The following is a 24,119-nucleotide window of genomic DNA, read 5'->3' as shown; positions in this document are numbered from 1 at the left end:
CTTTCAATTTCCCTTCTTCACCGATGGAGACCACACTGTCATAGCACTGCCTAAATCAGGCTTAGTCTGACTTGGAATCCTGCCTGCACTTCTGGCAGCTCCTCCCCAAAGGACACCTTGAGTAGAGCTCCAAGAGCTCAGGGAAGGGCAGAAAGGCAGCTGGGACTGGCTGAGGGAGCTGGGAAAGACGCTGAGTAAAGGGGGACTCAGGAAAGGTCTTCAGCATCTCGAGAGGCAGGGAGAGAGGGGCAGCCCGTGCCTGCCACTGCGGCAGGAGTTCAGATCTGCCACGAAGAGCAGACACAAGAGATGGAATGATGGACTCTTTTTGTCCCTGCTTGGCAGCATGAACGGGACAGGCTGCAAGCAGAGAAAGAACAACTGGAGTGTCACATCAAACTTCTTGAGGAATTAGTTACAGCCTCTGAAACCCAAGCAAATTTAGCAACAGAGAGGAGTCACTCCCTTGAACAAAAACTCCAAACTGCACTGTCCATCTTAAAAATTAAAACTGAGGAAGTTGAAAATCAGGGGAAGAAAATAGAGATGCTCCAGAAAGAGGCTGAAGAGGGGAAAGTTGTGCAGGAGAAACTCACTGGTATCACTGCCATCCTGTCAGAGAGGGAGAGAGAAATAAAGGTTTACCAAGACAAGATGGCAATGCTGGAAAAGCAGAATGAAATGTATTTGACTAACTTGCAAAAGGAGGAGGAAAGAGCACAACAAGGGCAAGCTGAGAGGGGAGCCATGCAGGAAGAAGTGGAACGTGTGGCTGCTGCTTTGGAGCAGACACGAAGCAGAGAACTCGAATGCAGAGAGAAGACACAAGTCCTGCGTGCTGCCCTTACCAAGAGTGAAATGGAGAAAGAGTCCCTGGTGAAAGAATTAGCCATCCTTCAGGAAAGGGTTTCAGAGAGGGAGACAGCAGAACCTTGCACACAGGTAGGCCTTGGGATTGATCTTAATGCCCCTCCCACATCCATGAAAGATTCCAGTGATGTTCCCCACCAAGAGGTGGCAATAGAGATTCCCATCAGTACATGAGCAGCTTGGGCAAAGCAGCCAGGGCTGCAGCCTCGTCGGTCTGTGTGGCTCCAGCAGAGACCATTCACCTGCGAGAATGTCTCCTGGCAGGTCCGCAGAGACTGACACAGCTCTGGAGTTGGCTGTTCCAATCAGCTCAGGTCCAAAAGCTGCCCATGGGGAACTCTTTCTCTCATGCCTAAGCAAGGTCAGCCAACATGTGGTAGCTTGGATTTGGCATGGAAATAAAAGGGAGCCACTGACCAGGCTGATGGATTGACCTTGGCAGTTTTGTACCCAAGGCTGAACAGCAGCTGCACTGCTGGAGCTCAGAGGGTGCTCTCCGAGAGGGAGATTTCTGAGGCCCAGCTTGTGCAGCATGTGAGAAGAATGGCATCATCTCCTCTCTCATTACCCAGCAGGATGTTGGAGCAGAAAGGAAGCAGCTGTCACAGCTCTCAGTGACCAACCTGGAACAGCAGCGAGTTTCAACATCAGAAGAAGAGAACAGGGAGAGGAGAGAACTCAGTGCTGAGTCCAGGAGGAGTCCTGAGCAGGTGAAATGGGCTATTGCTGCCTCTGCCAAGCCTCACAGTGCTCTGGACCACAACACCATTTCCCAGACAGCACTTTGGAGTCCTCGCTTTGTTTCCTTCCCTCTCCTTCTCCTCGCTGTGTGCACACCTTTTATTTTCTCTCTCTTCTGGCATTCCAAGGACTTCACAAATGCACCTTCACAAATGCACCTTCACTGCAGTGCCCCCCTCCTGGGCCCAGTGTCCCCAGACACACACCTGACTCTCTTCCATAGACCACATTCAGTGCTCTTTTGTTCCCTGGTGCAATTAAGGGTCTGTCAGCAGAGACCTCCTGGCCTTGATGTCCACAGGTCCTTCTGGCCCAGGGTTTCTGTCAGGTTTCTGTGAGCCTTTCTGCCATCCAATGTGCAGGTGGAACCTGAAAGGAGGAGGCTGAGGAGGTGTTTTAGGGGTCTCTTGCTCCCAGATGCCTGTGCATTGCCTCTCTCCCAGTCTGACCAGCACATGGTGTCCACTTGGATACAGATGAAAGCAGAACCTTCTTTGGTGGGAGTGCTGTCTGGCCATAGAGAGGAAACAGGGCAAATTCCAGTGGCAGCAGCCCCCCATTAGAAACCTTAGAAGGAACATATAAAATTATGGCCATGACCAGGCTGCAGACTGAAAGGAAATTCTTGTTTTTTCTTCACAGGAGGAGTCCCATGCTCACTGCAGTCAGCAATTACCTGAGTTACAGGAGCAGGTGAGGAGTAGGAAAACTCTCCTCAAAAGCTGCTGTGGCTGTACTGTTGGGTGCAGCTTTGCATGATGCTTTGTCTCCTTCAATGTGCAGGTGCAGCCTGAAGAGAGGAGAATCAAGAGTGTTTTTAAGAGAGTATTTTCCCCACGGAGCACTAGATTTTCTTTCTCCAGGTGTCACAAGCACAAGATTCCCATTTGTGGAAAGGTGAGAACAGAATTGTCCTTGGTGGGAGGAACATGGGCCGTGGCTAAACACATGTCCCTCAGAAAGAGGAGAAAAGTGAGACACCTTGCAGCAGATTTGTTTTATGCCATTGTCAAACTATTGGGTTGAAAAAATTCCCAAGGAGGGGAGAAAGAGCTGAGCTGCAATTGCTGAGCTGGGGCAGGCTGCAAAGCCTTTGGGAGCCACTGCCTCAGGGCCAGCCCTGCAGTCTGAGGGGACTCATCCCTGAGCTCTTCCAGGAAGCTCGAGGGCTTGGAATGAGGCAGCACTTCACCAGCCAAATATTTTCCCTTGTGGTCCAGCACTGCCTTTCTGGTGTCACCAGCTCTGTGTTCTACTGCTTGTCCCTCCTTGATGCCCACCCCTCCAGCACAACTTTTGCCTTCAGTGCATCTGTGTCCCTGCTTGCTGCTTCTGCCAGCTCTCTGGAGCCTCCTTCCCTGCTCCTTATTGCTTGTTTGTGCTCTTTCCCTGTCTGTTCCTGCAGGCCCCGACACAAGAGCTTTCTGCCAGGCAGGACTCAAACAATTTCCTGCTGCAGCAGGAAGAGCAGTGCCAGGAGGGGCAGCAAAACCTGGAGAAATTGGAGGAGAAAGACAAGACATCCAGCAGCCCTCCAAAGTACTTGCAATCCTTAGAGGAAGAGATCAGAAGGTGAGATTTTGCTCTTCCTTCAACGTTCCAGAGGGAATGTGCTTGTGGGATTTCAGAGGTGTTGTGGCCAAAGAACACACCTGCCCTTCCATGTGTAGGCCTCAGTGTGGCACTTCAGCATTGTCCTGTCAGGGCTTGTCATGCTCTGCTGTGACTGCCAAGGCTGTCTGGGAGATGGACAGCGATGTTGGAACACCAGACACCTCCCTGTGACCAAGTTGCTTCTCTGAATGCTGTTCTTTGGGTGCCCTTTCCCAGCCACTGCTTCCCACTGAAGGGAGACAAAAGACTGCCTTCCTTTCCCTCTCCAGGGGTTTCCTTGAGAGGGAAAGAGCAAGATCTCCCTTAGCTTGCTGCCCTCAGCTCCATGCTGGAGTGCTGAAAATGGGATCTGTGACTCTCCAGGCCTCGTGGTTCTTCTCACTGAGCCATCTCTCTGCAGGGACTGTGCAAGCCTCGAGAAGGACACGGGAAGGCTGCAGCACAGGGACTGTGCTTTCTGTGTCATGCCTTCCCTCTTTGCCATCTTTGCATCTGCAAGTGGCTCTGCCAGCAATTACTAAATGGCAGAGTTCTGAACTAACAGTGCAGATGTGTTTCATTTTCTTTTACTTCTTCAGGGATGTATTTTTCAAAAGACAAACGACTTTCAAGTAGCTCTTCCCCTCTGAGAGGGTATTCTGTTCTCAGGGCAGTGTGTCTGGGCAAGCTGAGATGTAATGAGCTGGATACATCCATCAGCTCCACCCTGTGTCCAGGTGTTTGAAACCTCTGGGATGTGTATCAGCCTGGCATCCTGATCCCTGTGCTTGGCACAACCATCTGAAGGCCATGATTGGGCAGGGAAGGCAGATTCCCCTCTGAGGCACCCAAGGAATACCAATGTCTCTTGTAGCCCTCTCTTGGCTCCTTCCTCAGACAGTGCCAAGAGGTGCCTGCAGAGGCTCAGGCAGGGTCCCTGCCACCCTGCACCGTCACAGGTGGCACTGAGTGGCCAAAGCAGGCAAGAAGGAATAGAAAGGCTGGGTAGGCTCCTGCGGCCCATAAAGTGCTGCCAGTCTTGAATGGCACAGGGTGGTTCTTCAGAGCAGAAGGCAATGAAAAGGCCGTGCCCTTCGGCGTTCCCTGGAGGTTCCTGCATCATGTGGAAGGATGGCAGTATGTGTGCCAAGCCCCTGTTGGCACTTCTGCTCTCAGTCTTTGTTTGTCCAGCTGAAAGGAACCTGGGTTCTGGCAAACCTTGGGGAACTGCCCAGAGATCCCCTGGCTGTCACTTGCTGCTGTTCCTGCCTGAACATACAAGCAGGCAAAGCAAATGTCTCTGCCTTGTTGACAAAACCTGTCCCTTGGAGTCTTGTTATCTGAGGAAAAATTGCCGTCTTCCGTAATGGCTTCATTTCAAGACTTTGTTATGTTTCTCTTCACATTCCCATCTCAAAACAAGAGAGGGCATTAAGGAAGTACTTGACCTTTTTCTAAGGATAAAGGTGCAGGGCACGTGCTGGGGTGTGACTGCAGTGGGAACTAGCAGCTGAGTTCTTCAGTCAAATCTCATCAGCCAGAGCAGTTTTGCCCAGGTGGCTGAAGGCCTAGAATGTGATACCATGTGGGAATGAGTTGCATCTTCTCTCTTTCAGGCTGACTGTGTGTCTGGAAGAGAAGGACCGGAGGATCAGAGGCCTGGAAGAAAAGGACCTTGCCCAGCAGAACGAGGTGTCAGAGCTCCGTTCTCCTCTTCACCAAATTGAGCAGGTCCTTTCAGACCGCACAGGAGAAGTGCAGGAGCTCAAACACCAGGTGACCGATGCACTGGGATCCTCTTCTCCAGGGACACACAGTACCACCTGTAGCTTGTAGGCTCCCACTGGTTTCTGGCCCTAAAGGACACCTTGCTCTGAGAAGGCGGGAGCCCATCAGTCTTTGAATCTGGACACAGACATGTTGTATGGTGAGTGTGAAACCATCCTCTTTGTTTCTGAGCAAGTCCTGCTGGAAAAGCAGAGGGATAAGGGCCTTGTCATGAAGAACCTATTCCACATTTGGAAGGGGATAAGGCAGGGCAGCCAGCAGGTCCAGGAGGCACTGGTGATAAAGCAGCAAGAGATGATGCAGGTCAGTTTGAGTAGCCAGGGAACAGAGTGAAGGGCACTTAGAAGGCCATAAAATGTAGGCACTGGAATTGAGGAGGCAAGGACGAGTGCAGGCACTGAAAGCACAGAGCCTGGTGAGCTCCAGAGCACAGCCCCAGCAAGGAAGGCTGGCAATGCAGGCAGAGCTGGGGAGAGAAGGCAAAGGAAGTGGCTGAAGGAAAGGGATTTTTGGAGTGCAAGCAGAAAAAGATGAGCCTGAGAGCAAGTCTCAGAAACTTAGTCTGCATTTGTCTTTCCAGTCCACCAAGGCCCATTGTCACCCCTTTCCCTTTGTGGAGTTTATTTTCTCCTTGCCTCCAAGCAATCCTTGCCTTTGTACCTCCTGTTTCTGGTGTGTTTTGTGCTGGAAGGAATTTCTCCTTCGTTCCTGGCTGTACAGCCCTCTCTGCTGCCTCAGGAGCAGCCCTGTCCCTCACACTCTTTTCATCCGTGTTCCAGATCCAGGCCTTGCAGGAAGCAGTGCTGGAGAAGGAGGCTGCCCAGGCAACTCGAGAACAGCAGCTGCTGCAGGCCCTGGAGGAGTCTCGAGCAGGCGAGCAGAGCTTGAGGGACTCTCTGCACACCCTGGACGCTGAAAGGTCTGAGCTGTGTTTGAGGCTCCACAGCTCCGTGAAGAGAGCAGAGCCCTTGGCCACAAAGTGTTGAGTCCTGGACCTGCAGTTGGATCTGAAGGAGAGTCAGGCTCAGACACACCACTGGTGTACCCGCAGTCAGGAGCTGCACAAACACTTTCCTGAAAGCTGGCAAGGTTTAGCTTCTCCCTTTCCCACCCACTGCTCCATCCTGTGTAAGCCATGGGGATCTCTGATGCCACAGAGTGGAAAAGTGCAGTGCCTGGGGATGGGAGAGGGAAAAAACAACCAGCAGGACACTTCTCCATAGTGTTGGTCAATCAACAGTGTCATAGTCAGTCTTCACTTTGGCTTCCTCTTCCTTTTCCTTGTCCTCTTGGACATTGGGCATTGGACCCTACGAAGGGCAACAGACCCTGGACATTTGGCATTGGACCTGGCAAAGGCAACTGCCCTTGGACACTGGGCATTGAACCCTACAGAGGTCCAGATCCCTTGGACATTGGGCATTAGACCATAGAAAGGCGAAAAACCCTTGGACATTGGGCGTTGGACCCTAGAAAAGCAAACAGGTTGTGGACACTGGGCATTGGGCCATAGAAAGGCCAACAGCTCTTGGACATTGGGCATTCAATCCCACTTAGATTACTGATCTTGGACATTGGGCATTGAATGCTAAAAAATGCATTGGAGATTACAAAGGAAAACAGCCCTAGGACATTGGGCATTGGACCCCCCTTTGGCCACTGCCCTTAGACATTGGCCACTGAACCCTACAAAGGCCAATGGCACTTGGACATTGAGCATTAGATTGTATAAAACGTGAAAATCTTTTGGACATTGGACATTACACTGCACAAAGGCCAACAGCTCTTGGAGACTGGACCCTTCTTAGAGCTCTGCCCTTAGACATTGGGTATTGAACCCTGCAAATGTCAACAACCCTTGGACATTGGACATTCGACCATACAGAGGCCAAAAGTCCTTGGATATTGGCCCTTGGACTACTCAAATCCCAACAGTCATTAGACATTGGGCATTGGGCCCTACAAAGGCAATGGCCCTTGGAAAGTGCACAATGGACCAGGAAAAGGTACTGCCTTTGGACATTGGGCACTGGAGCCTAGAAAGGCCAACAGCCCGTAGACATTGGGCATTGGACCATACAAAGGCCAAAGGCCATGGACATTGGGCACTGGACCCTGAAATGGGCAACAGTTCTTTTGACTTTGGGCACTGAACCCCACAAATGCCAACAACCCTTGGACATTGGGCATTGGAACATGCAAAGGCCAACAGCCCATGGACATTGGGCATTGGACCCTATCAAGGACAATGGCTCTTGGACATTGGGCACTGGACCCTGCAAAGGTCAGCAGCCCTTGGACACTGGGCATTGGACCCTACAAAGGCCAAAAGCCCTTGGACATTGAGTATTACACTGAACAAAGGCTAAAAGCCCTTGGACATTGGCCATTGGACTATACAAATCCCAACGGTCATTGGACATCGGGCATTGGATCCTACAAAAGACAACAGCACGTGAATATTGGGCATTGGACTGTACAGGTGCCAAAAGCTCTTGGACACTGGGCATTGGACCCCACTTAGACCACTGCCCTTGAATGTTGGCATTGGACCATACCCAGGCCACTGGTCTTGGACATTTGGCATTGGACCATACAAAGGACAACGGTCCTTCCCCACTGGGCATTGGATCCTTCAAAGGCCAGAACCACTTGGATATTGGGCTTTGGGGCATACAAAGGTGAACAGCTCTTGGACATTGGGCATTGGGCCCAACTTAGGCCACTGCACTTGGACATTAAGCATTGGACCAAACAAAGGACAACCGCCCTTGGACATTGGGCATTGGACCCTGCAACACCAAACGCCCCTTGGACATTGCTCTTTAACTGTCACTTCCTGCAGGGCCCCAGACAAGAACATTTTTTCCCAGGCAGGACTCGAAGAATTTCTGATGCAGCAGGAAGAGAAGTGCCAGGAGGTGCAGCCAAAGCTTGAGGAACCGTAGGAGAAATACAAGACATCCAGCAGCACTCCAACAATCCAAACACTGTTCCAGATCCCTGCAGGATTAGAATACAGCTCTGCTCTGTCTTTAATTTTCAATATTGGCTGAATTACTAGTACTTTTAGTTTAAATTTTAGTTTCTCCCTATTGGTTTGAAGTGCTGTTGTTCAATTTTGGGGTTTTTTTTCCAAATTTCTCAAAGGAACTTAATCAAGATCTGCAGTATTGCCATTTAAACCTGGAAGCTCAGGACCTGAAAGCCCAGATAAAGCACATGTTGGGTCAGCTGTTCCTTCAGGACCAGTATTGTAAGCAAACAGAAAAGTAAGTTTGGTTTCATGGCAGAGGTGACAAAACCTGTGTTCTGACACTCAGAACTTCAGAAGAGCTATTCAGAGAATTTAGTTTTAATTGAAACAGAAGGAAAATGTTGGGGTTTTTTTCTGGGTAAGAATTGTGTTTTCCTGAGGAAACTTCTCTTGCCTCTTTCTGTTGTACAGAGTCCTGAATCCTTTGCATCCAGGAAGCAGTGCTGGAGAAGGAGGCTGCCCAGGCTACTCGAGAGCAGCAGCCGCTGCAGGCCCTGGAGGAGTCTCCAGCAGGTGAGAGGAGCTTGAGGGACTCTCTGCACACCCTGGAGGCTGAAAGGTCTGAGCTGTGTTTGAGGCTCCACAGATTCAAGAAGAGAGCAGAGCCCTTGGCCACAGAGTGTCATGTGCTGGAGCTGCAGCTGGATCTGAAGGAGAGTCAGGCTCAAACACACCACTGGTGTACCCACAGTCAGGAGCTGCACAAACATTTGGCTGAAAGCTGGCAAGGTTTAGCTTCTCCCTTTCCCACCCACTGCTCCATCCTGTGTAAGCCATGGGGATCTCTGATGCCACAGAGTGGAAAAGTGCAGTGCCTGGGGATGGGAGAGGGAAAAAACAAGCAGCAGGAGACTTCTCCATAGTCTTGGTCAATCAACAGTGTCATAGTCAGTCTTCACTTTGGCTTCCTTTTCCTTCTCCTTTGGGACCCTGCATCTGGCTCTCCCCTCCTGTCTCTCTCCCTGTTTGCCCCATGTCTGTTCTCCCTGCTTCTAACACTGTGCCTGAGGGGCTGCCAAACCCTCAGTCCTCGTCTTTCAAAAAGCAGAAGGGCAAACACACTTTCATGTTCCTCTGGACCTTGCAACCTTTATTCTCCCTTTTTCTCTACCTGGAAGTTTCCCACATTTCTGTCAGCTCTGGCAGCCCTTGTGGCCTTAGGCCCTGGGTAACACAGATGGGCAGAGAAGACACTGCTGTTGTTTCTGCAGGATGCACATCAGTTTGATTTTCTCTACTCCTTCCCCTTTGGCCTTTCCTGCTGCAGCGCTGGGGACAGCAGAACACAGGAGGGACTCCTTAAAAGCTGCCCTGAGGAAAGAGACCTCTGCCAAGAAGAAAGTGGCTGGGACTGTGCATAAGGAGGTGGAGTCTCTGCAAAGGAAACTGAAGAGCACAGAGGAGCAAAGACAGGATGTGCTGGTGAGTCTGGCAGATGCCAGGAAAGGCCATTTCCTTGCTGGTTTTGGACCTTGTCTTCCTATTTCTAAGAAGAACCATTTTTCAGTTTCACTTTCCAATCACCACTGTTCAGAACAAGGAGGAAAAGGTGTCATAGTCATGTCAAGCCCAGTTTGGGCTGAAGGTGCTTTTTCCCTCCTTGCTAAAGTCGTCGCCCTTGAAACTTCAGTGAAAGTCATTTCCACACTTTTCTCTATTGACATGGCATGGCCTGGGCAACTGTTGGTGTTCAAATTCATCTTCAGATTTCTAAAGATCTAAATCTGGGAAAAGGGGTGAGAAGACCAAGTTTGTTCTAACTATTATTTATAGAAGAGATGTGTTTAGCTTTGGCCATCTGAGAACAGACAAAGGGGAGGGAAGAGAGAAAGCAAAAGTGCTGATGCAGATCACAACGTGTGCCTGAGAGGGGAAAACTAGTCCTGCTTGGAAAGCCAGACTGACAGGCTGACCTGGTTATTGCTGTGCCAAGGGAGGACAGTGGGGCTCCAGGGGATGGCACCACAGCAACTCTACACAGGAGGGTCAAAAACCACTCCCTTTTGCCCCAAACCCAGGAAAGCAAATGTTGGGGTCCTTTCAATTTCCCTTCTTCACCGATGGAGACCACACTGTCATAGCACTGCCTAAATCAGGCTTAGTCTGACTTGGAATCCTGCCTGCACTTCTGGCAGCTCCTCCCCAAAGGACACCTCGAGTAGAGCTCCAAGAGCTCAGGGAAGGGCAGAAAGGCAGCTGGGACTGGCTGAGGGAGCTGGGAAAGACGCAGAGTAAAGGGGGGCCCAGGAAAGGTCTTCAGCATCCCGAGAGGCAGGGAGAGAGGGGCAGCCCGTGCCTGCCACTGCGGCAGGAGTTCAGATCTGCCACGAAGAGCAGACACAAGAGATGGAACGATTGACTCTTTTTGTCCCTGCTTTGCACCATGAACGGGACAGGCTGCAAGCAGAGAAAGAACAACTGGAGTGTCACATCAAACATCTTGAGGAATTAGTTACAGCCTCTGAAACCCAAGCAAATTTAGCAACAGAGAGGAGTCACTCCCTTGAACAAAAACTCCAAACTGCACTGTCCATCTTAAAAATTAAAACTGAGGAAGTTGAAAATCAGGGGAAGAAAATAGAGATGCTCCAGAAAGAGGCTGAAGAGGGGAAAGTTGTGCAGGAGAAACTCACTGGTATCACTGCCATCCTGTCAGAGAGGGAGAGAGAAATAAAGGTTTACCAAGACAAGATGGCAATGCTGGAAAAGCAGAATGAAATGTATTTGACTAACTTGCAAAAGGAGAAGGAAAGAGCACAACAAGGGCAAGCTGAGAGGGAAGCCATGCAGGAAGAAGTGGAACGTGTGGCTGCTGCTTTGGAGCAGTCATGAAGCAGAGAACTCGAATGGAGAGAAAAGACACAAGTCCTGCGTGCTGCCCTTACCAAGAGTGAAATGGAGAAAGAGTCCCTGGTGAAAGAATTAGCCATCCTTCAGGAAAGGGTTTCAGAGAGGGACACAGCAGAACCTTGCACACAGGTAGGCCTTGGGATTGATCTTAATGCCCCTCCCACATCCATGAAAGATTCCAGTGATGTTCCCCACCAAGAGGTGGCAATAGAGATTCCCATCAGTACATGAGCAGCTTGGGCAAAGCAGCCAGGGCTGCAGCCTCGTCGGTCTGTGTGGCTCCAGCAGAGACCATTCACCTGCGAGAATGTCTCCTGGCAGGCCCGCAGAGACTGACACAGCTCTGGAGTTTGCTGTTCCAATCAGCTCAGGTCCAAAAGCTGCCCATGGGGAACTCTTTCTCTCATGCCTAAGCAAGGTCAGCCAACATGTGGTAGCTTGGATTTGGCATGGAAATAAAAGGGAGCCACTGACCAGGCTGATGGATTGACCTTGGCAGTTTTGTACCCAAGGCTGAACAGCAGCTGCACTGCTGGAGCTCGGAGGGTGCTCTCCGAGAGGGAGATTTCTGAGGCCCAGCTTGTGCAGCATGTGAGAAGAATGGCATCATCTCCTCTCTCATTACCCAGCAGGATGTTGGAGCAGAAAGGAAGCAGCTGTCACAGCTCTCAGTGACCAACCTGGAACAGCAGCGAGTTTCAACATCAGAAGAAGAGAACAGGGAGAGGAGAGAACTCAGTGCTGAGTCCAGGAGGAGTCCTGAGCAGGTGAAATGGGCTATTGCTGCCTCTGCCAAGCCTCACAGTGCTCTGGACCACAACACCATTTCCCAGACAGCACTTTGGAGTCCTCGCTTTGTTTCCTTCCCTCTCCTTCTCCTCGCTGTGTGCACACCTTTTATTTTCTCTCTCTTCTGGCATTCCAAGGACTTCACAAATGCACCTTCACAAATGCACCTTCACTGCAGTGCCCCCCTCCTGGGCCCAGTGTCCCCAGACACACACCAGACTCTCTTCCATAGACCACATTCAGTGCTCTTTTGTTCCCTGGTGCAATTAAGGGTCTGTCAGCAGAGACCTCCTGGCCTTGATGTCCACAGGTCCTTCTGGCCCAGGGTTTCTGTCAGGTTTCTGTGAGCCTTTCTGCCATCCAATGTGCAGGTGGAACCTGAAAGGAGGAGGCTGAGGAGGTGTTTTAGGGGTCTCTTGCTCCCAGATGCCTGTGCATTGCCTCTCTCCCAGTCTGACCAGCACATGGTGTCCACTTGGATACAGATGAAAGCAGAACCTTCTTTGGTGGGAGTGCTGTCTGGCCATAGAGAGGAAACAGGGCAAATTCCAGTGGCAGCAGCCCCCCATTAGAAACCTTAGAAGGAACATATAAAATTATGGCCATGACCAGGCTGCAGACTGAAAGGAAATTCTTGTTTTTTCTTCACAGGAGGAGTCCCATGCTCACTGCAGTCAGCAATTACCTGAGTTACAGGAGCAGGTGAGGAGTAGGAAAACTCTCCTCAAAAGCTGCTGTGGCTGTACTGTTGGGTGCAGCTTTGCATGATGCTTTGTCTCCTTCAATGTGCAGGTGCAGCCTGAAGAGAGGAGAATCAAGAGTGTTTTTAAGAGAGTATTTTCCCCACGGAGCACTAGATTTTCTTTCTCCAGGTGTCACAAGCACAAGATTCCCATTTGTGGAAAGGTGAGAACAGAATTGTCCTTGGTGGGAGGAACATGGGCCGTGGCTAAACACATGTCCCTCAGAAAGAGGAGAAAAGTGAGACACCTTGCAGCAGATTTGTTTTATGCCATTGTCAAACTATTGGGTTGAAAAAATTCCCAAGGAGGGGAGAAAGAGCTGAGCTGCAATTGCTGAGCTGGGGCAGGCTGCAAAGCCTTTGGGAGCCACTGCCTCAGGGCCAGCCCTGCAGTCTGAGGGGACTCATCCCTGAGCTCTTCCAGGAAGCTCGAGGGCTTGGAATGAGGCAGCACTTCACCAGCCAAATATTTTCCCTTGTGGTCCAGCACTGCCTTTCTGGTGTCACCAGCTCTGTGTTCTACTGCTTGTCCCTCCTTGATGCCCACCCCTCCAGCACAACTTTTGCCTTCAGTGCAGCTGTGTCCCTGCTTGCTGCTTCTGCCAGCTCTCTGGAGCCTCCTTCCCTGCTCCTTATTGCTTGTTTGTGCTCTTTCCCTGTCTGTTCCTGCAGGCCCCGACACAAGAGCTTTCTGCCAGGCAGGACTCAAACAATTTCCTGCTGCAGCAGGAAGAGCAGTGCCAGGAGGGGCAGCAAAACCTGGAGAAATTGGAGGAGAAAGACAAGACATCCAGCAGCCCTCCAAAGTACTTGCAATCCTTAGAGGAAGAGATCAGAAGGTGAGATTTTGCTCTTCCTTCAACGTTCCAGAGGGAATGTGCTTGTGGGATTTCAGAGGTGTTGTGGCCAAAGAACACACCTGCCCTTCCATGTGTAGGCCTCAGTGTGGCACTTCAGCATTGTCCTGTCAGGGCTTGTCATGCTCTGCTGTGACTGCCAAGGCTGTCTGGGAGATGGACAGCGATGTTGGAACACCAGACACCTCCCTGTGACCAAGGTGCTTCTCTGAATGCTGTTCTTTGGGTGCCCTTTCCCAGCCACTGCTTCCCACTGAAGGGAGACAAAAGACTGCCTTCCTTTCCCTCTCCAGGGGTTTCCTTGAGAGGGAAAGAGCAAGATCTCCCTTAGCTTGCTGCCCTCAGCTCCATGCTGGAGTGCTGAAAATGGGATCTGTGACTCTCCAGGCCTCGTGGTTCTTCTCACTGAGCCATCTCTCTGCAGGGACTGTGCAAGCCTCGAGAAGGACACGGGAAGGCTGCAGCACAGGGACTGTGCTTTCTGTGTCATGCCTTCCCTCTTTGCCATCTTTGCATCTGCAAGTGGCTCTGCCAGCAATTACTAAATGGCAGAGTTCTGAACTAACAGTGCAGATGTGTTTCATTTTCTTTTACTTCTTCAGGGATGTATTTTTCAAAAGACAAACGACTTTCAAGTAGCTCTTCCCCTCTGAGAGGGTATTCTGTTCTCAGGGCAGTGTGTCTGGGCAAGCTGAGATGTAATGAGCTGGATACATCCATCAGCTCCACCCTGTGTCCAGGTGTTTGAAACCTCTGGGATGTGTATCAGCCTGGCATCCTGATCCCTGTGCTTGGCACAACCATCTGAAGGCCATGATTGGGCAGGGAAGGCAGATTCCCCTCTGAGGCACCCAAGGAATACCAATGTCTCTTGTAGCCCTCTCTTGGCTCCTTCCTCAGACAGTGCCAAGAGGTGCCTGCAGAGGCTCAGGCAGGGTCCCTGCCACCCTGCACCGTCACAGGTGGCACTGAGTGGCCAAAGCAGGCAAGAAGGAATAGAAAGGCTGGGTAGGCTCCTGCGGCCCATAAAGTGCTGCCAGTCTTGAATGGCACAGGGTGGTTCTTCAGAGCAGAAGGCAATGAAAAGGCCGTGCCCTTCGGCGTTCCCTGGAGGTTCCTGCATCATGTGGAAGGATGGCAGTATGTGTGCCAAGCCCCTGTTGGCACTTCTGCTCTCAGTCTTTGTTTGTCCAGCTGAAAGGAACCTGGGTTCTGGCAAACCTTGGGGAACTGCCCAGAGATCCCCTGGCTGTCACTTGCTGCTGTTCCTGCCTGAACATACAAGCAGGCAAAGCAAATGTCTCTGCCTTGTTGACAAAACCTGTCCCTTGGAGTCTTGTTATCTGAGGAAAAATTGCCGTCTTCCGTAATGGCTTCATTTCAAGACTTTGTTATGTTTCTCTTCACATTCCCATCTGAAAACAAGAGAGGGCATTAAGGAAGTACTTGACCTTTTTCTAAGGATAAAGGTGCAGGGCACGTGCTGGGGTGTGACTGCAGTGGGAACTAGCAGCTGAGTTCTTCAGTCAAATCTCATCAGCCAGAGCAGTTTTGCCCAGGTGGCTGAAGGCCTAGAATGTGATACCATGTGGGAATGAGTTGCATCTTCTCTCTTTCAGGCTGACTGTGTGTCTGGAAGAGAAGGACCGGAGGATCAGAGCCCTGGAAGAAAAGGACCTTGCCCAGCAGAACGAGGTGTCAGAGCTCCGTTCTCCTCTTCACCAAATTGAGCAGGTCCTTTCAGACCGCACAGGAGAAGTGCAGGAGCTCAAACACCAGGTGACCGATGCACTGGGATCCTCTTCTCCAGGGACACACAGTACCACCTGTAGCTTGTAGGCTCCCACTGGTTTCTGGCCCTAAAGGACACCTTGCTCTGAGAAGGCGGGAGCCCATCAGTCTTTGAATCTGGACACAGACATGTTGTATGGTGAGTGTGAAACCATCCTCTTTGTTTCTGAGCAAGTCCTGCTGGAAAAGCAGAGGGATAAGGGCCTTGTCATGAAGAACCTATTCCACATTTGGAAGGGGATAAGGCAGGGCAGCCAGCAGGTCCAGGAGGCACTGGTGATAAAGCAGCAAGAGATGATGCAGGTCAGTTTGAGTAGCCAGGGAACAGAGTGAAGGGCACTTAGAAGGCCATAAAATGTAGGCACTGGAATTGAGGAGGCAAGGACGAGTGCAGGCACTGAAAGCACAGAGCCTGGTGAGCTCCAGAGCACAGCCCCAGCAAGGAAGGCTGGCAATGCAGGCAGAGCTGGGGAGAGAAGGCAAAGGAAGTGGCTGAAGGAAAGGGATTTTTGGAGTGCAAGCAGAAAAAGATGAGCCTGAGAGCAAGTCTCAGAAACTTAGTCTGCATTTGTCTTTCCAGTCCACCAAGGCCCATTGTCACCCCTTTCCCTTTGTGGAGTTTATTTTCTCCTTGCCTCCAAGCAATCCTTGCCTTTGTACCTCCTGTTTCTGGTGTGTTTTGTGCTGGAAGGAATTTCTCCTTCGTTCCTGGCTGTACAGCCCTCTCTGCTGCCTCAGGAGTAGCCCTGTCCCTCACACTCTTTTCATCCGTGTTCCAGATCCAGGCCCTGCAGGAAGCAGTGCTGGAGAAGGAGGCTGCCCAGGCAACTCGAGAACAGCAGCTGCTGCAGGCTCTGGAGGAGTCTCGAGCAGGCGAGCAGAGCTTGAGGGACTCTCTGCACACCCTGGACGCTGAAAGGTCTGAGCTGTGTTTGAGGCTCCACAGCTCCGTGAAGAGAGCAGAGCCCTTGGCCACAAAGTGTTGAGTCCTGGACCTGTAGTTGGATCTGAAGGAGAGTCAGGCTCAGACACACCACTGGTGTACCCGCAGTCAGGAGCTGCACAAACACTTTCCTGAAAGCTGGCAAGGTTTAGCTTCTCCCTTTCCCACCCACTGCTCCATCCTGTGTAAGCCATGGGGATCTCTGATGCCACAGAGTGGAAAAGTGCAGTGCCTGGGGATGGGAGAGGGAAAAAACAACCAGCAGGACACTTCTCCATAGTGTTGGTCAATCAACAGTGTCATAGTCAGTCTTCACTTTGGCTTCCTCTTCCTTTTCCTTGTCCTCTTGGACATTGGGCATTGGACCCTACGAAGGGCAACAGACCCTGGACATTTGGCATTGGACCTGGCAAAGGCAACTGCCCTTGGACACTGGGCATTGAACCCTACAGAGGTCCAGATCCCTTGGACATTGGGCATTAGACCATAGAAAGGCGAAAAACCCTTGGACATTGGGCGTTGGACCCTAGAAAAGCAAACAGGTTGTGGACACTGGGCATTTGGCCATAGAAAGGCCAACAGCTCTTGGACATTGGGCATTCAATCCCACTTAGATTACTGATCTTGGACATTGGGCATTGAATGCTAAAAAATGCATTGGAGATTACAAAGGAAAACAGCCCTAGGACATTGGGCATTGGACCCCCCTTTGGCCACTGCCCTTAGACATTGGCCACTGAACCCTACAAAGGCCAATGGCACTTGGACATTGAGCATTAGATTGTATAAAACGTGAAAATCTTTTGGACATTGGACATTACACTGCACAAAGGCCAACAGCTCTTGGAGACTGGACCCTTCTTAGAGCTCTGCCCTTAGACATTGGGTATTGAACCCTGCAAATGTCAACAACCCTTGGACATTGGACATTCGACCATACAGAGGCCAAAAGTCCTTGGATATTGGCCCTTGGACTACTCAAATCCCAACAGTCATTAGACATTGGGCATTGGGCCCTACAAAGGCAATGGCCCTTGGAAAGTGCACAATGGACCAGGAAAAGGTACTGCCTTTGGACATTGGGCACTGGAGCCTAGAAAGGCCAACAGCCCGTAGACATTGGGCATTGGACCATACAAAGGCCAAAGGCCATGGACATTGGGCACTGGACCCTGAAATGGGCAACAGTTCTTTTGACTTTGGGCACTGAACCCCACAAATGCCAACAACCCTTGGACATTGGGCATTGGAACATGCAAAGGCCAACAGCCCATGGACATTGGGCATTGGACCCTATCAAGGACAATGGCTCTTGGACATTGGGTATTGGACCCTGCAAAGGTCAGCAGCCCTTGGACACTGGGCATTGGACCCTACAAAGGCCAAAAGCCCTTGGACATTGAGTATTACACTGAACAAAGGCTAAAAGCCCTTGGACATTGGCCATTGGACTATACAAATCCCAACGGTCATTGGACATCGGGCATTGGATCCTACAAAAGACAACAGCACGTGAACATTGGGCATTGGACTGTACAGGTGCCAAAAGCTCTTGGACACTGGGCATTGGACCCCACTTAGACCACTGCCCTTGAATGTTGGCATTGGACCATACCCAGGCCACTGGTCTTGGACATTTGGCATTGGACCATACAAAGGACAACGGTCCTTCCCCACTGGGCATTGGATCCTTCAAAGGCCAGAACCACTTGGATATTGGGCTTTGGGGCATACAAAGGTGAACAGCTCTTGGACATTGGGCATTGGGCCCAACTTAGGCCACTGCACTTGGACATTAAGCATTGGACCAAACAAAGGACAACCGCCCTTGGACATTGGGCATTGGACCCTGCAACACCAAACGCCCCTTGGACATTGCTCTTTAACTGTCACTTCCTGCAGGGCCCCAGACAAGAACATTTTTTCCCAGGCAGGACTCGAAGAATTTCTGATGCAGCAGGAAGAGAAGTGCCAGGAGGTGCAGCCAAAGCTTGAGGAACCGTAGGAGAAATACAAGACATCCAGCAGCACTCCAACAATCCAAACACTGTTCCAGATCCCTGCAGGATTAGAATACAGCTCTGCTCTGTCTTTAATTTTCAATATTGGCTGAATTACTAGTATTTTTAGTTTAAATTTTAGTTTCTCCCTATTGGTTTGAAGTGCTGTTGTTCAATTTTGGGGTTTTTTTTCCAAATTTCTCAAAGGAACTTAATCAAGATCTGCAGTATTGCCATTTAAACCTGGAAGCTCAGGACCTGAAAGCCCAGATAAAGCACATGTTGGGTCAGCTGTTCCTTCAGGACCAGTATTGTAAGCAAACAGAAAAGTAAGTTTGGTTTCATGGCAGAGGTGACAAAACCTGTGTTCTGACACTCAGAACTTCAGAAGAGCTATTCAGAGAATTTAGTTTTAATTGAAACAGAAGGAAAATGTTGGGGTTTTTTTCTGGGTAAGAATTGTGTTTTCCTGAGGAAACTTCTCTTGCCTCTTTCTGTTTTACAGAGTCCTGAATCCTTTGCATCCAGGAAGCAGTGCTGGAGAAGGAGGCTGCCCAGGCAACTCGAGAGCAGCAGCTGCTGCAGGCCCTGGAGGAGTCTCCAGCAGGTGAGAGGAGCTTGAGGGACTCTCTGCACACCCTGGACGCTGAAAGGTCTGAGCTGTGTTTGAGGCTCCACAGCTCCGTGAAGAGAGCAGAGCCCTTGGCCACAGAGTGTCATGTGCTGGACCTGCAGCTGGAGCTGAGGGAGTCAAGCTCAAACACACCACTGGTGTACCCGCAGTCAGGAGCTGCACAAACATTTGGCTGAAAGCTGGCAAGGTTTAGCTTCTCCCTTTCCCACCCACTGCTCCATCCTGTGTAAGCCATGGGGATCTCTGATGCCACAGAGTGGAAAAGTGCAGTGCCTGGGGATGGGAGAGGGAAAAAACAAGCAGCAGGAGACTTCTCCATAGTCTTGGTCAATCAACAGTGTCATAGTCAGTCTTCACTTTGGCTTCCTTTTCCTTCTCCTTTGGGACCCTGCATCTGGCTCTCCCCTCCTGTCTCTCTCCCTGTTTGCCCCATGTCTGTTCTCCCTGCTTCTAACACTGTGGCTGAGGGGCTGCCACGCCCTCAGTCCTGGTCTTTCAACAAGCAGAAGAGCAAACACACTTTCATGTTCCTCTGCACCTTGACACTCTTATTCTCCCTTTCTCTCTACCTGGAAGTTTCCCACATTTCTGTCAGCTCTGGCAGCCCTTGTGGCCTTAGGCCCTGGGTGACACGGACAGGCAGAGCAGACACTGCTGTTGTGTCTGCAGGATGCACATCAGTTTGATTTTCTCTACTCCTTCCCCGTTGGCCTTTCCTGCTGCAGCGCTGGGGACAGCAGAACACAGGAGGGACTCCTTAAAAGCCGCCCTGAGGAAAGAGGCCTCTGCCAAGAAGAAAGTGGCTGGGACTGTGCATAAGGAGGTGGAGTCTCTGCAAAGGAAACTGAAGAGCACAGAGGAGCAAAGACAGGATGTGCTGGTGAGTCTGGCAGATGCCAGGAAAGGCCATTTCCTTGCTGGTTTTGGACCTTGTCTTCCTATTTCTAAGAAGAACCATTTTTCAGTTTCACTTTCCAATCACCACTGTTCAGAACAAGGAGGAAAAGGTGTCATAGTCATGTCAAGCCCAGTTTGGGCTGAAGGTGCTTTTTCCCTCCTTGCTAAAGTCGTTGGCCCTTGAAACTTCAGTGAAAGTCATTTCCACACTTTTCTCTATTGACGTGGCATGGCCTGGGCAATTGTTGGTGTTCAAATTCATCTTCAGATTTCTAAATATCCAAATCTGGGAAAAGGGGTGAGAAGACCAAGTTTGTTCTAACTATTGTTTATAGAAGAGATGTGTTTAGCTTTGGCCATCTGAGAACAGACAAAGGGGAGGGAAGAGAGAAAGCAAAAGTGCTGATGCAGATCACAACGTGTGCCTGAGAGGGGAAAACTAGTCCTGCTTGGAAAGCCAGACTGACAGGCTGACCTGGTTATTGCTGTGCCAAGGGAGGACAGTGGGGCTCCAGGGGATGGCACCACAGCAACTCTACACAGGAGGGTCAAAAACCTCTCCCTTTTGCCCCAAACCCAGGAAAGCAAATGTTGGGGTCCTTTCAATTTCCCTTCCTCCCCAAAGGAGAGCACACTGTCATGGCACTGCCTAAATCAGGCTTGGTCTGGCTGCACTTCTGGCAGCTCCTCCCCAGAGCACCTCTCGGGAACAGCTCCAGGAGGTCGGGGAAGGGCAGAAAGGCAGCCGGGACAGGCTGAGGGAGCTGGAAAAGACTCCTGCGGCTCCCCCGGACCCACCCCGGCCCTCAGAGACCGGCCAATCACAGCGGAGCCCGCCTTCTGCTCAGCCAATGAGAGATCGTGTCACGCTGTCAATCATAGGTGGGTTGTGCCCGCCCATGACGAGCACTCCGCCAATGGAAGCTCGGCTCGGGCTGTCAATCATAGGAAAGGCGGGACAGACTCCCCACCACCCTCCCTGAGGGAGCGGCCAATCAGAGCAGAGCCCGCCTCCCGCTCAGCCAATGGGAGGGAGGACCGGGACGTCCATCCCGGGGAGCCGGGCGGGCAGCAGTTGAAGCTCCATCTGCTTTTCCAACCTTAATGATTTTATAACACTGGGAAAAGGAATTTCCCAAACCTTCCAGACTACACCCTGAGACAGGAGCCAAGTCCCACAATGAACTAAACAGGTTATAGTCACAAAATCCCCCCCAAGCCCCTCCTCACCCTTCACCCCCCAAAACCCCTTCCCAAGTCCTCCCAGTGCCCCCAAACCTCCTCCTCACCCTCCCAGCTCTCCCCAAACCAACTTCCAAGTCTCCCAAGCCCCTTCCTTTCCCCTCCAGCCTCCCAAATCCCCTCTCCAGACACCATTGCAGACCCCAAACCCCTCCTCACCCATCCCAGCCTCCAAAATCTCTTCCCAAGCCCCTCCAGCACCTCCCAAGCCCTAATCCTCCGTATGTCTGTGCAGCTGGTTGCTGATGGAGAATGATCTTAGCCAGTCTCTCTCAATTTGGGCAGCCTTTAAAATTAACATAGTTTTTGTAACACTGGGGATACCAGTTCATGCCAGATGTGTTCCTACAGCTGTGCCTCAATGGTCAGAAATGTCACTGAAATCTTAATAAAGAGCTGGTCTTGAAAAGATGAGCTTGTTGAAGGGCACCCCAGGGTGGGGGCAGCCCCTCGTCCTCATGGCACTGCCTAAATCAGGCTTGGTCTGACTGGGAATCCTGCCTGCACTTCTGGCAGCTCCTCCCCAAAGGACACCTCGAGTAGAGCTCCAAGAGCTCAGGGAAGGGCAGAAAGGCAGCTGGGACTGGCTGAGGGAGCTGGGAAAGACGCAGAGTAAAGGGGGGCCCAGGAAAGGTCTGCAGCATCCCGAGAGGCAGGGAGAGAGGGGCAGCCCGTGCCTGCCACTGCGGCAGGAGTTCAGATCTGCCACGAAGAGCAGACACAAGAGATGGAACGATTGACTCTTTTTGTCCCTGCTTTGCAGCATGAACGGGACAGGCTGCAAGCAGAGAAAGAACAACTGGAGTATCACATCAAACTTCTTGAGGAATCGGTTACAGCCTCTGCGTGCTGGTTTAAAGGTAAACCGGCAGGAGAAATGAACCCAGCTCAGGAGAGATTATAAGTCAGAGCTACAATCTAATAAAAAGTATTACAATAAATATAATGACACAAAGAGAAATTGCTTTTAATGGACAAACCCCAGTAGTATAACCCAGTGCCCTGGGACACAAACACAAACAGGTTTGTTGGCCCCTGTGCCGAGTCCCACGTGGTTCCCCTGAGTCCATAGCAAAAGCTGGTAAAAAACCCTGTTGGTGCAGATGATGGTCACAGTCTGGTGGAGAGTGGAGGGCTCCTCCTGTTGAAGTTCTGCTCCTCCTCTCAGTCCGACGAATGGTTCCCTGAGGTCTTCAAACCCCACGATTCTATTCCCTCAGCTCCAGGTGGGAGCCCCCAGTGCCTCCCCCAGGGCAGGGAGTTCCACACTGGGGGATCTGACTCTGGCAGTCAGGGGGGATTTTGGAATCGTTGCTGGCCCATGGGCAGAGTTGAGCCCTCAGGTGGGTGTGGAGGTGCCAAGGACTCCCTGCAGGGCAGTTCTCCCAGCTCCTCTGCCAGGCTTCTTTCCCAGCCAGCTCCCAGCCTGAGGGCTCAGCTGTGCCCTGGGCAGCTGCTGCCAATGGGCCATTGGGAACAGTTGCTGGGCAATGGCAGAGAGGGTTTAGAATGCACAGCTTTGGTCACACCCACACAGGGAGAAACTGGTCCCACCTACTGAACTGGGACACTCAAACACGAGCAAATTCAGCAACAGACAGGAATCACTCCCTTGAACAAGAACTCCAAACTGCACCTTCCAAAGTTAAAACTGAGGAAGTTGAAAATCAGGGGAAGACAATGGAGATGCTCCAGAAAGTGGCAACACAGGGCAAAGTTTTGCAGGAGAAACTCACTGGGATCACTGCCATCCTGTCAGAGAGGGAGAGAGAAATAAAGATTTACCAAGACAAGATGGCAATGCTGGAAAAGCAGAATGAAATGTATTTGACTAACTTGCAAAAGGAGGAGGAAAGAGCACAACAAGGGCAAGCTGAGAGGGGAGCCATGCAGGAAGAAGTGGAACGTGTGGCTGCTGCTTTGGAGCAGTCACGAAGCAGAGAACTCGAATGCAGAGAGAAGACACAAGTCCTGTGTGCTGCCCTTACCAAGAGTGAAATGGAGAAAGAGTCCCTGGTGAAAGAATTAGCCATCCTTCAGGAAAGGGTTTCAGAGAGAGACACAGCAGAACCTTGCACACAGGTAGGCCTTGGGATTGATCTTAATGTCCCTCCAACATCCATGAAAGATTCCAGTGATGTTCCCCACCAAGAGGTGGCAATAGAGATTCCCATCAGTACATGAGCAGCTTGGGCAAAGCAGCCAGGGCTGCAGCCTCGTCGGTCTGTGTGGCTCCAGCAGAGACCATTCACCTGCGAGAATGTCTCCTGGCAGGCCCGCAGAGACTGACACAGCTCTGGAGTTTGCTGTTCCAATCAGCTCAGGTCCAAAAGCTGCCCATGGGGAACTGGTTCTCTCAGCATGGATTTCCTATAGAGGAGCAGCTGCAGCATCGTGGGGCTCCTGCCTTGTGCCCTCCCCACACACTGGTTATGTTGAGCTGTGGGAAATGGTTGTTGTGTTTGTCTTTTGAAGCATTTCTTATATATTACTTTGTCATACAAAGTTTTTTCTGGAAACAATTAGACATTTTATAAATACTTTTAATAAAATTTTTTTTCAGATGAAAATTACACTTGTTTTATTTTTGACACAATGAGTCTATTCCAAAGTGTTGTGGGATTTCCCCTCTTGAGGGCAGAGCTGTTCCATGTGAGAAGAAATGGGACTCTGAGATGTTACAGAAGAAAGGGTTGGAGAGAGCCCAGCAGGGATTGGAGGTGGAGAGAGCTGCGACAGAGGTTTACTTTCCCTGTGCCCTTCACTTTCTGATGTTTCTCTACCTTTCCCCCTGCCTTTTCCCTTCCCTTTTCCCTTGCCTCCTCTGCACCCCTCCAAAGCAGAGGCACTCTGCAGGCACACTCTGCTCTTCCTCAGGTGGTGACCACCCTGATCCTCTCTTACAGTGGGAGGGACGTGCCTCCCACAGCCCCCGTGCTGTCCATCCACTCCTGAGGTGGTGCTGCCATTCAAGACTGAAGCAAAAGGTTGTGCAGTACCTCAAGCTTCTCCTTGGCTGTTGGTACCAGTTGTCAGCCTTGCTGAGCTGGGGCAGAGGGTTCAATCTCTTTGACCTTCCTTTTCTGGCTGGCAGAGCCAGAGAAGCCCTCCCTGTTATTCTTTGCACCCCTTGCCAAGCTCAGCTCTGCCTTTGCCTTGGCCTTCCTCACCCCATCCCTACACAACCAGACTGCATCCCTCTGCTCTTCCCAGGATACCTGTCCCTGCTCCCACTGCCTGGGCATTTGCTTCTTGCCCTTTAGTCTGACCAGGAGGTCTCGACCCAGCTGTGCCTGTGCTGGCCGGTGCCACTCTTGGCATTTGCTCATTCCCTGCAATCTCGGG

The 24,119-nt window shown here is 51.2% G+C and overlaps 1 protein-coding gene across 1 annotated transcript in view; it reads left to right on the top strand.

Moving 5' to 3' along the window:
* The window catches only part of LOC139685254 (centrosome-associated protein CEP250-like), a 36,162-nt gene extending 12,433 nt beyond the window's left edge, over nt 1–23,729 (top strand). Inside the window, exons 10-25 of the mRNA XM_071581920.1 lie at nt 346–942; nt 2,254–2,304; nt 3,017–3,183; nt 4,821–4,980; nt 5,164–5,295; nt 5,772–5,942; nt 8,464–8,542; nt 9,297–9,451; nt 12,320–12,370; nt 13,083–13,249; nt 14,887–15,046; nt 15,230–15,361; nt 15,838–16,008; nt 18,530–18,608; nt 19,361–19,515; nt 23,652–23,729. Coding sequence (XP_071438021.1) covers nt 346–942; nt 2,254–2,304; nt 3,017–3,183; nt 4,821–4,980; nt 5,164–5,295; nt 5,772–5,942; nt 8,464–8,542; nt 9,297–9,451; nt 12,320–12,370; nt 13,083–13,249; nt 14,887–15,046; nt 15,230–15,361; nt 15,838–16,008; nt 18,530–18,608; nt 19,361–19,515; nt 23,652–23,729 — 2,505 coding nt within the window. The remainder of the gene's footprint in view (nt 1–345; nt 943–2,253; nt 2,305–3,016; nt 3,184–4,820; nt 4,981–5,163; nt 5,296–5,771; nt 5,943–8,463; nt 8,543–9,296; nt 9,452–12,319; nt 12,371–13,082; nt 13,250–14,886; nt 15,047–15,229; nt 15,362–15,837; nt 16,009–18,529; nt 18,609–19,360; nt 19,516–23,651) is intronic.
* The last annotated feature ends 390 nt before the right edge of the window (nt 23,730–24,119 follow it).

The sequence above is a fragment of the Pithys albifrons genome, unplaced genomic scaffold (genome assembly GCF_047495875.1).
Source record: "Pithys albifrons albifrons isolate INPA30051 unplaced genomic scaffold, PitAlb_v1 scaffold_47, whole genome shotgun sequence".
NCBI lineage: Eukaryota > Metazoa > Chordata > Aves > Passeriformes > Thamnophilidae > Pithys > Pithys albifrons.
Note: the sequence above shows the minus strand (reverse complement) of the source record. Positions and strands in the feature narration are given on the sequence as shown.